The sequence below is a fragment of the Scomber scombrus genome, chromosome 16 (assembly GCF_963691925.1).
Source record: "Scomber scombrus chromosome 16, fScoSco1.1, whole genome shotgun sequence".
NCBI classification, from domain to species: Eukaryota; Metazoa; Chordata; class Actinopteri; order Scombriformes; family Scombridae; genus Scomber; species Scomber scombrus.
In genome coordinates, this window is record NC_084985.1 from 17,675,018 (window position 1) to 17,687,460 (window position 12,443).

Consider the following 12,443-nt stretch of genomic DNA (forward strand, 5'->3'; position numbering starts at 1 on the left):
GTGAATGAAACTTTGTCATCCAATCAAATCACTCACAGGCCTTGAATGTATCCCCGCCCCTTTTCTTTGGTCCCTCTCTGGTTTACTTAACCCAACTCTCTCGCTATGTCTTCTCTGTTTTCTCTTTCAGTTAAAGGGTAACATTTCTATACATGAAGCCAAAAAGTATTTTAAGTTGTCATCCGAGGTGTGACTTCCTCTTATCGACAACCTCAGAGGCACAACTGTACATGCCCGCTTCTCGTTTTGGTCACACAGTAATTGATTGCGTGTGTGTGAATGCTGTCTTTTCCTTTTAGATATTCTTTAATATGACTTGAAATGGTGTGATGTCTAGGTGAATGTTTGTGATGTCATAAATGTGCCCATCCTACACTTTCATATCCTTGAGGGTCCCTTTAACATAATGACACAGTCACATTTATCTTTTATGCCACATTGCAGATTAACAGAGGAATACTTATGTCAGGCTATATCACAGTAGGCCAATGACACCCTATGTGGCCCCACTGTAACGACTGCTCCAGACACACACACACACACACACACACACACACACATGCACGCACGTGTGCCAATAGTGCGGCCTTGATGTGGGCTGGTGTGCTGTGTCTGCTCTGAGTGCCTGCAGCTGGAAGCCAAGGCTGCTAAGGAGAGGATAGGAGGAATGAGAGAGGAGGAGAGGAAAGATCCAAAAGAGAATAAGGAGAGGGAGACACTGGTAGAATATGGACGCAGGTTTTGAAAAGGATTAAAAAAAGTGATCAAAGACAAAGACGAAAAAACAAGAGCGAGGAGGAATTTATGTGTACGCAATTTAACAAATCTGGCAAAAAAAAAGAGTACCTGAAAATAAAGAAGGCAAGATAATATGATGAGGATGAGGAGGAAGAAGAGGAGGAGGCTGCAGGAGGTTGGCAGTCCAGCGGTGTAGAGCTGTGGTGAACATGGCAACAGTCACAGACACTGGCTGGAAGGCTGAAAATGGAAAATGTGACATGTTTTAGCACTGCAAGAGGGCCCCCATTTGAGGTTGTATGCGCATGGGTGTGGGTGTGTCACACAGCTCTTGTGTCCTGGTTTATGGAGGGCGGTCATACCAGGCTATACCATACTGTACTGCACCTTATCAGATAAACTGTGCAGAGTCAGACTAGACTAGCTTCGGTTTGCTTGTGTTCTTCAGTTTCACGTGTTTATTGATCAGATGTGAGTGTGGATCATGAAATCCACTTGATAAAATGTAAGATAGCACCCGCTGATTGTTCCATTCATAATCATGTAAGAGCATGCTTATACACAGGTACCAGGACCACGCACTGAGCAGACATGCCAATTATTCAGTCTGCCAGTTTGTCATAATGAACATGCAAACCACTGTAATGAACATTGAAGGTATTTAATAAAATTGCTGTAAGGAAATTATGTTGATACCGTTAACTGTGTGACACAAGAATGAATCAACTCATCACTCAACAGGCAGAGTGTGTCAAGTCAAAAGGTCACAGTGTAAGCCAAAACATCATAACCCAACCATTAGCTAAGCTCCGTTTGTGTTACTCAACATCCCCCTTATGTCTTATGACAATATGTTGTTCCCTTTTGAATGAGAACACAAAATAAGACTTCACATGATGTACTGTAATGCTTCTGTTCTGTTAATCATTGCTCTTAACTGGAGCGACATAACATGAAGGAATAATATCAAATCCCTAAATCATCAATAATTCCAAAAATCACGAGAAAGGGCATTGCGTAGTGATACCTCATATTGCTGCTATCAAGAAATGCCATGTATCACCTTTTCATTCAAGACAGCTTTCAGCAGCAATTTGCAGCATTGGAACAAAGCATTTTTTCATATAAACTGATGGTTTATATTTATATATCTTAAGGAGAAATAATGCTTTCTCAAGGAACACGTATTTATTCAATTTATCTGAAAAATTCAAAATCATTGGACAGTGCTGATGTATTCCCCGTAGTATTATTATATGTACCAGACAAATATAAATGTATGAACTGGACAAGTCAAATAAAGTGAATGACATGGTCTGCGCAATAGAGCAGTGGTGCAATCAAGGGGGTGCGAATCATGATATGATCTTTTTTTATAAGAGGGGAAAATAAAAAAAATGTTCACAAAATGTTTATTTTTTGTTCTTAACTTTTAATTACTTTCTTCTTTAGTTGTACATCAGCAAGGCTCTAAGTGAGAAGACATTGTTTCAGTTTACAGCGTCACAAGGCAAAAAGGTTGGGAAACACTATCACCCAGCCGTGCGATACCAGTGGGTGGCATACAGATAATTGGCTTTGATCATGCACACATCTACCCTGAAGCCCATTGTGACGTGCTATACAGCTCAGTTTGTAAATCCACTGACAGACTTTGTCTCGTGAATGGTGCACTGACCCCATCTAAAGGTGACGAGGAAACTTGCAGGTTCTTGTGGCTTCACAGAGTGAAGTGAGGAACCCGGAGAATGTTGCAAAAGTGTTCATTTTTCAAATACTACGATACTACCATTAAACATAACAGATGTTTCTATTTTTAAGAACATTTAACAGGTATTATTTAGATGGTGCTGATGTTCTCATCTAAGTTTAATTTATTGAATGTATATCAAACATGTATATCAAACATGAATAGATGATTGTGAGTCAAATACACCACATCATGCGTTCTCACAAACAAAAACCTTATTGATGAACCTTCAGTTTTGACTATTAATCATTTGTTTTTTCAGTAGATGGGCATCCCGCGATGGAGTGCTTGAGGGTAGAAAAAATAATCAGCTTCTTTAATGGTGCCATCACCAAACTAGGCACTCATTTACACTGCCCACAATGGCCTAATTCATTCACTGTGCAGTGCAGTCCTAAGTTTCACCACATCCTTTCAGAGAATGACCATGCAAAAAAAACCCTCTTTTGCACAAGTCACTGAGTGAACATAGTAAGCGTTTCAGTGTACAACATGTGACTATTTTGTGTTTTCTATAAAGTGAATATATTTTTCACATTATTTCATGGACTATTGTCTTCATTAGTCTTCTATAGGCTTACAATTAAACACACACACTGGCTATGGCACCAACAAGTCTTTGTCAGATTGTTTGTAGGTTGCAAACAAGTTGAGAGACAAAGTTAGGGACACATTGTCTTTTATCTTTATGTCTTAGAGTGATATTTCATCAGTGTCTCCCTGAAGGCTGAAAGACTTTATGAAACTGTCAATGTATATCTCTCTGATCTTGAGAGTCTGTATCCTGAAGGCATCTGACAGGTTATCCCTTAGTTTTACCCCAGCATCTGTTTCTCTGTTTTGTCTTCTTAATTCTGGACTACAAAATCATTACAGAAAGAATAACTGATTTCTGACCACTGAAAGCTTTGTAACTTAACCAAATTTGAGCAGTCCAGCTCTCCATCTGTTTGCTCTTTCTATTTTTTTTCACAGCCTGAGGGACTGAAGCAGGCAGCTGGTGTATTATAATGTAAAGAAGCGGCTTCCATTCTGTTCTTAGCTATCCTTTTACAGTTTTATGTCTCAGTTTCTCTTTGACAGAGTGAAACCTTCCGACTAAGGGCCACTGTGTGTGTACATGTGTGTTTGTGAGGACCATACTGTGCTGTCTCTCTGCCAGGTGGACTTCTTCCTCTCGGTGTCACTTGGGAGGGGCCTGGGTGGCTGCATGCAGGCTGGAGCTAGCTCCTCTTATTTCCCTGGCAAATATTGTCACCACCAGTCACATTTCTCTCCTCCTCCTTCTCCTCCTCTCTCTCTCCTCCACTCCTCTCCTCCTCCCTACATCCCTCACTCCCTATCTGCCTGTCACAAGTCCCACATATCCCTAGAGGATAAGATGCCATGGAGGCCACGGGAAGAACGGCGCTTTGTCTCTGCTCATTTCTGTTCATCTTAACAGGTGAGTGTTAAGTTGTCGTGGTGGCATGCATAATGTGCTTAAGCTGTCAGTGTTGTGAGGCTGTAACAGTTACTGTGGTTGCTGTGTTTGTTTGGTTGGCAGGGTAAAACTGAGGGGTGAGTTGAGGAAGTTTTGTTGTGGTGCGCAGTAACAAAATGTACACAGAAAACTTGTGAAATCATCCTACTCCCAGTTGTTTTTTAATTGTTTTGTTTCCCATTAGAGTAATGAAACTTGGCTGCAAAATTAAAAAAAAAATAAAAATAAAAATTGACCCTTATTAGCATGACAAGAGAATTTAGGGACATTTACTGTAAGATTTTTTTGTTACTTTAAAAAAACTGAACTTTATATCCTAACATTGGAAGATTTTTCACCCTCTTCACCTTTGTTACATATATTTTAAGTTTGATTCTTTGTGATATCTATTTTGGTTTATTTTACATGTCCTCCTATAGTCCACATCGTGTGACTTTACGAAATTAGCTTCCCTATTATTGTTGGCTGTTGGTTTGAGACAATAGGAAGGGGTCAGTGGAAAGAAGAAGTGACATAGGCCACAGCTCTGTGACTCAGTGATGACAGACATTACCAGCATCTCTCACATGACAGAAACATGGACCTCAAACATGGATTCTCCCCTGCTTTGGTGTTTGTATCATCAACCCGCCTTGAGGACCAGTATTTATCTTATCTGAAAGAGGACAGAAGATGGTGGTGCACCGGCGTTTGGACATGCACTGAGTGACTTTATTTAGTATCCAAACAAGTTGGATGTGTGTGAGGGTGATAAGCGGCAGGTGCTTGTTGGTCTCTACATGTAGCTGTTTGAATGTGTGTGTGTGCACCTTGTTACCTGTGTGTGTGCATGACCAATAATGAAGATATCCTCTCACCCAAAAGCCCATTGTCGCTGTAATCTCCTCCACCACTGTACCTTATCACCACAACAATCCCTGTGGTGTTTGGGGACAACAATGAAGGAGCGGGCTCGGCACACTTCTCCTCATTCTGCCTTTTCACTGGGTCTCAGCTGTTGTAAACACCGGCACACTCCTGCTACTGACAACACACACAAACACACGCACGCACACACAGACACAAGCACACTCACACAGAAACTGGCCTAAAGGCCTGTAAGAGTGAAACGTGCCGTGTGGGCGTCGATGATGCATGTATTATTTAGGACATAACACCAGGCAGACAGTGAATCTATTGTGATGAGAAACATAGGCAGCAGTCACCAGCGACCTGGCTGACATCAGCTGGATGTCCCCTAAGGAGGAAGTATGTACTGGTCAGCAGGGAGGGCACAGAAGAGGGTGATAAAGACAAAAGGAGATTAGAGGTAGAGATGTGAGTGGGAAAAGTTGATGAAAATGCTTTTATTAATCAATTAATGAAACATACTTTTCTCCTTTTCTATATCATCATGAGTTTCTGCACTTAAATTGGTTCAGTGAGAGTTTATCTCTCAACATTTAAAGATTAAATCATTAGAAAATATATAACATACAAATAGTATTCCATGAGTATTTTTCTACAAGCCATTTCCGTAATTCTGAGTAAAATGTGCAAAGTCAGAAACATGTTCCAAGTGATACATAAGTGAGAGAAAGGGGGAGTTAAAAAAGATTCATGTGGACAAAAAGTGAGAGGTTTCTAGCGAGTTTCAATCACAGTAACACTGCCTACTCACATGCTGTTCATGCTCAGCTCAACCTGGCATCCAAATAGTCTACTAATTCACCTTGTTTTTAAAGCTCAAAACTGTTAAAAGCACCCGAAGAAGCTGTTGAAAAATTTCTGGCAAATAGCGCCACTGGGTCATGGCTCCAATGAAACATTAAGAGTCTTTGAGTGTAATATAGATAAGGAAACATGTTAGACTGAATAATTTCATTTTCACAATGAGTTTAGAGCTTACACCATTGTCAGACATTTGATTAAGACTTCCAGCTGAAATTATATTATGTGCCTAAAAAACAATTAATGCTCCTTGAATTGTCTTATTCCGAGCTTTCTGTTTTCAGTCTGTAACCAGCGAACAAAACTTCCCCGGCAACCATCCAGCGTTCAAACAGACAGCAAGGTGCAATAGATCAGCAGTTATCTAGTTACTTCAGACAGCCCGAGTGTTTGTTTTGCGGGATGAAAGAGACAGGCATTGTCCTTGTCTGACAACAAGGACATGCTATAATGAGCTGGGTCAATATTAACTCACCACAGTTTCAGGACCTAAACAATTTGAATACTAGGATATGGATTATAAGATCAGAGGGTCAAAACAGACCTGAGTTCATCTTTAAATGATAAAAGCCCTGTTTAGCCTGCATATTATCACCCCCCCTCCCTCTTGTTGTTTGAATACACAGTTGGGCTGCCAGTATTGCTGAAATCAACCGATCAATATATTAGTTTGCATGTTTTGTGTACCATTTTTTTGTATTAAAGCTGCTGTGATCAATATTCTTATATTAACAGTGGGTCTTTCACAGTGATGATAAACCAACAGGAGTTATCTGAGTCTACAGTTTCCTAGAAGTACGGTAGAATGCAGCATTTTAGTGTCTTTTTGCTCTTTGTTTTGGTTTTCTGTCCTGGGCCTTAACCATTTTGGATCAGTCTCAGTCCCAGTGGGCAGTTGTTTTCATCTAAAATCTGACTGTACACTACCTGCTAACCACCAAATAGACAGTGGAGTATTTATTAGCTAAAGAGTGAGCTGTTTCCCTCAGGAGTCAGTGGAAACTAAAACAGAGCTAAAGGGAGAGCGAATACTCATATTACATCCCTTAATTAACCTGAAAAACAACTCCAAATGAAAGCTAATGTTGTTCCATATCTGTTGGATATATAAATAGGAAAACTTTATATGGTGATAATATGCAAATATTGTTTTTTGAACTTGATGTGCTGCCCCCAAATGGGTAAAAAAAAGCAATTATTGCAACAGGCTGCAATGATTTTTTTTTTTTGCGCATTTTATTAGATAGTTTCCATTACCACTGAAATTACAGTCAGGTCACCCCATCTGAAACTGTTACTTAAGCACTGAACAGTCACACTTCAGTGTTAATCCCTAAAATGATCCTGTTTCCAAATAAATACTTTTCATTACCTCCTTCACTTAATCTCTTTATCTTAATCTCTTGTCATCTCCTACCAACACAGAGGTCAGCTCTGAGTACATCCACATCCCCTCATTAGTCCACCACGGTACTGAAGGGAAGCCCCTGCTCCTGCCTGTTGAGACTCACTTCCAGTTGGATGAGGTGGAGATCCAGGGAACATGGTCTCACACCACGACGAGCGGCACCAGGACCACATTGGTGACATTCACCAAAAATGCCACGATCACTGACATGATGTATCGCAACCATATCCTCTTCCGGGAACCCAATGTTTCTTTGCTAATTCGGAAATTAAACCGGGATGATGAAGGCAATTATCACCTAAACCTCAACATACAGTTTCATAACAAGAAAGAACCGGTTATCAAAGAGAAAAGAACAGTGCAAGTAATGGTGGATGGTGAGTGTTTTAAAAGGTCTTTCCTCATGTGTCCATACTGACCTGTTGATGACACTTACATGACAAAATCCTAAACTTACCAATCCTTTTTTTCTCCTTAGTTCCAGTGTCCACTCCGGTCATTGAGAAGTACCCATCGTATGCAGTTGTTGAGGACAAGGGGAACGTTACTTGGACTTGTTCTGTTGAAAGAGGAACACGAGTTGTGTTTCAGTGGCTGAGGGACAATGTCCCTCTGGGTCCCCGTGAAAGATACCAATTCTCCCACAACAACTCCATGCTGTTTATCAGTCCTGTGAGAAAAGAGGACAAGGGAACTTATCGGTGTGTGGTCAGCAACCGAATCAGCCGAGCCCAGTCAAGCAAGGCCATGGAGCTCATTGTCTACTGTGAGTATATATCTGTGTTCTCATTCTTCCTCTCGTCCATCTTACCAATAAGATACATAAACCATATGGAAAATGTATGTAAACTTAGGACACATTCACACCATATATTTATCAAGCAGGATATTTAAACTATACAATTTCTTTAGCTCAGAACTGTCAAATTCCATGCCATTTGACTGAGGTGGCACTATATAACTACACCACCAACACCACCTGAAAAAGCATTTCTCAGAGCCAGCCGCTCCTGGAGATAAGAATGTCTGGCATAAAAAATGTATGCAAAATTGACCACTAAAGTTTTAAGTAACCACTGTGGACACCAGAGGTGATAAAAAACTGCAAATACTAGTCCAAAACACAGAGCACAAATTGGGACTGTACTGGATTAAAAAAGAAAATGCTCACTGGTTTCATGGTCTTTACATGCAAGGATCTGGACAACAAAGAGTATGAGGTACAGTGCTTTTGAGTCTATGCTACCTTTATTCACAAGTTACTGTCAACTTGTAATGAGGCAGGAGGAACCTCAATGAACCAAATACAGAAATGCCATAAAATCAAAAACACAATTTAGGAAAATCAACTGCTGGTATGATTGCTCTAATACAGGATTCTTCATATGGCACACATTGGACCAAGATACTATTACAAGGTCAGACTTTTCCTGCCCGTGAAGTTCAATTAGAATACCTCCTGCCCCCCACCCACCACCCCCAAATAATGCAGAGGCAGGGTGTAACTTTTTAATCAAATTAGTCAAAGAGGTCCTCCACTAATAACAATACATAGAATTCATGTTTTTTAAATTTTCTCTTTCACACTGGAAAGATTAGGTCATATGTAAATTCATGAGATCAGACTACATACTGACAACTGAAAACACACGTGGGTGCTATGGGGAGGTATTTGCATGGGAGGAGACTTATCTGACAGAGTGCCTCTGTTCTACCATAAAGGGTGTAGATATACTGATAAATCGGCTTAACGTTGTGAGCTGGAAGTTACACTGAGAACGTACCTATAATCTTTCCATGAATTAATTTGAATGTGTGGGTGTGGGTCATTTGAAGGCACATGTGTGTAACTTTCTTAATGTTTTTAGATCACTTAGAAAAGAGTGTTAAAAGAGTTGGTGTGTTAATACAATAACTGAGACACACACCTCTTGTAAATTTAAGATTGTCATAATTTGTGTTTGCACAGAAAGGGCATGTTTGTATTGGCACTTAGTGGGATCCTCCAGATCAACAGTTAAAATACGTCCTGCTCAGTTTCTACTGCAACTGATCTTTATTCATTCTGTTGAGTGTATGACTGACAATGATGCATACCTTTTCTCATTGTCATGTTTCCAGTATAAAACATGTCACATACACACATAAAAAAATATTGATGCCACTCACAGCACTAACCATCCTCATGGAGAGACTCATTTTAGGAGCAAAGTGTTCCATAAAAACTGAAATATTTGTGTTACCACATTGGTAGGAAATATTAGGTATGGTAGCATATTCCTGCCACCATGAAAACAATCTCATCTCAAGGGAAAAATCTTGTGAATACAGTTAAGGTTTTGAAGTTCCCAGGGAACATCTTAAAAGTAAGTTTTTTTCTCATTGATCATCTGAGCTGGGTTGTGCTGATTGAGGTCTTAATCTCACATTGAAGCACACAGTCTATGGTTGTAAAGCAAACAAAGAGCTTATATAAATGCAATGTGGTATCACCCTGGTATTATTAAAACCAGTTACCACTTACCAGTTCATTTTCAGTTTACTTTAATGACAAGTAATATGTTTGCTGAACATGAACACCCATTCAGCACTGCCCCATTTCACACTCAAAGCTACCCTCACTGTCATTGCTAAAGTTATTCAGTGCTACTGCTAGCTTTCTAAACTTCTGGCCACAGCACATATCCATTGGAGCTGTTTGGTTGGTTAAATGTCTTGTTCAAGGGCATCCAAACTCTAATTCAGGAGGGATTGCTGTTTCTATATAATGACTTATTCTGCTAGACTGTGGTTTGAACCTGTGACCTTTAAGCCCATGATGCATTAATATGAGACAACTCACATTAAACCATTCTCTATAATAAAGCACTCTATTACCAGCAAACTGTCATGTTTCCCTGACCCACTATTGGCCTCTGCAGATGGCCCCTACAACCTGGAGGTGAACTCGGGCCAAGGCCTGCGGACAGGGGAGGTGTTCACCATCAACCCTGGAGAACTGGTCTTCTTTGAGTGCCAGGCTGATTCCAACCCACCCAACAGCTACGTCTGGATCTCCAAGAGCCACAACACGACCCAGGTCATCAATGAGGGCCCGCGGCTTGAGGTGCTCTCCTACAGACTGGCCCAGGCTGAGGAGTACATGTGCCGCGCCTTCAACAACGTGACACAGAAGCAGGACGAGACCCAGTTTACTCTGGTGGTGGCCAGCTTAGGAACAGGTGGGTAGAGGGTGGATCGTGGCAACAAGGAGCAGAGCGTGGGTAGATTTTGGGAATCCTATGAGATAAACACTGTGTAAACAATGTGTCATGCCAAAAGCAGAATGAGCTAAGTGAGATATTGCTTGAAAGTGGCCAGCGTTTAGTAGAGTAGTTGCAGCAGTGTGTGCACAGCAGGCGAGAAGTGAAAACCAGATTATGGACATAGCATGAAATATACATGACTACTATGAAACTCACGTTTTATCTCTGTTGCTAGGTTCCAGCGCCTGCTGCCAGTATTAAAGATCAGTGGCTGGGAAAGTAAACAGAGGATAACAGCTGTTGTATTTGTTGACTAAGTTTTATAGCATGTTCGGTTTCTGTGTGACGAATGGGACATTGATATGTTGTCTTGGTGATACTGCGAAAGGCTGCTGATACTGGTTATGATTTAAGATGCTGTTTATTGAGTGAACAGAAAGTCGTGACAGCATTAATTTTCCTTTGACATCAAAAACTCAATTCAAACTTGACGACTAACCTTTTAAAAATGACTATAAATATCAATGTCCCTCCTGTGTTTGTTTACAGGGAAAGAGAAGCACATGCAGGAGGGCAGCTCTGTATCCCCCCTGGCAGCCATTACTGTCTGCTCTTTGTTCATCATCGGCTGCATGCTGCTCTTCTTATTCAAGAGAACCTGTCATCCAAAGAGAGGTTAGATGATTTGTTCTTTCTGCTGCTTTGAGCGCAAAGTCAGTCCTGCAACCAGTTTACTCTAATATGTCCTTTAGTTTAAATCTGGATGTTTGAATAGCCAACATCTGAATATTGTGCCTGTTAAATGATCAACCTTTTCTGGCATAAGATAACACCAACGGCTTGCTGCACCAAGCTCTCACATGTTGAAGGTAATCATAAATGTAAATCACTTGCAAATGTCAGTCATGTTGACGGTAACCAGTGCAAAGAGCACATATGAGGAAGTTAGGCTAATGAATATTGTCCATTTCTGCATCAGTGAATCATTATTTCCGTATGTCTCTTTCTTTTCATTATCAACAGTGCTGATGAGCATTTACAAAAGGTAAGAGCCTTGATTATGAAATTAAAACAGACACTAATAACCACAGTATTAACACACATATAAGCTTTAACTAACAATCTTTATTTGCCTGTTTTTTGTTTTTGTTTTTTTTTCTTCGGCAGACCGCTAGCAGAGCAGAAACAACCACATCGCTCAGGTAAGCTGCTGCTTGTTCACAGATATTTCTACCTGATTATGCCATCAAATGCTGCAGCCTAAAGTAGAAAGGTAAACAAAGTCAGCGTATTTCCATGTACTAGAGCTGAAAAGCAGGTCTTGGGTTTATGATGTCATTACATTCATGGTGTTACAATGAAATCTGTCAGAGAGTATACCTTATGTAAGTGTTGGTCTGATACTAACACCTCTGCATCAACAGGTCATGAGGATGCTTCAGAAGACTTTGGCATCTATGAGTTTGTCTCCATACCTGGGAAAATGGAATCGGCACAGGTATTTTTCTGACATAAATTCAGTGGAAAAAGTAGCAAGATTTTGAAACTTTTGTTCACCGTTGAGCAGTTTAGCATATTGTTTTCATTTTCTTTTTACGACTGTCCCTGCAGGCATCGTGCAGATCTCTGGCTCGCTTTGAGTCAGTTCAGGATATGCACACCACCATCTACGATGTGATCAGACATGTTCCTGAAACCCCCAGCCACAGTTTGCTCAAGTAACTTCAAACTGGAGGTTTGAGATGTTAACTTGCAGCTGTTTCACTTGAAGACTTATGTGTAGCTTTATTCTCTTCAGTCTCAGTTGTCAAAGCCCTGACTTTTTTGCACAAGGGATGGCAGAGACCTGGTCATGCACTGTTATTGTCAAGAGTTCAGGACAGATGTTTTTGAAATGAAAGTTTATGTATGGCTTGATATTTTTATGTGAAAGTTAAACTGAAGTTGAAACTGTGTCGTTTTTTTTTTTCTGTTCAAAAATGAAGTTGGATGATATGAAACCAAGCAAAATGGTAGTAGCTTTACTCACAAAACTCCCATTCCCACATCTTGATTGCTATTTAAAAACAGTTGAATTTAAATTAAGGTCTTAGTTGCCATCTCCATGTA

The 12,443-nt window shown here is 40.4% G+C and overlaps 1 protein-coding gene across 1 annotated transcript; it reads left to right on the forward strand.

Moving 5' to 3' along the window:
* The first annotated feature begins 3,874 nt into the window (after window positions 1–3,874).
* On the forward strand, window positions 3,875–12,112 carry hepacam2 (HEPACAM family member 2). Its single transcript, XM_062436296.1, has 9 exons — window positions 3,875–3,932; window positions 7,107–7,466; window positions 7,568–7,855; window positions 10,011–10,310; window positions 10,884–11,009; window positions 11,358–11,379; window positions 11,502–11,536; window positions 11,759–11,832; window positions 11,946–12,112. The coding sequence occupies exons 1-9, from the start codon at window positions 3,875–3,877 to the stop codon at window positions 12,054–12,056; spliced, it is 1,374 nt and encodes a 457-aa protein (XP_062292280.1). The 3' UTR covers window positions 12,057–12,112.
* The last annotated feature ends 331 nt before the right edge of the window (window positions 12,113–12,443 follow it).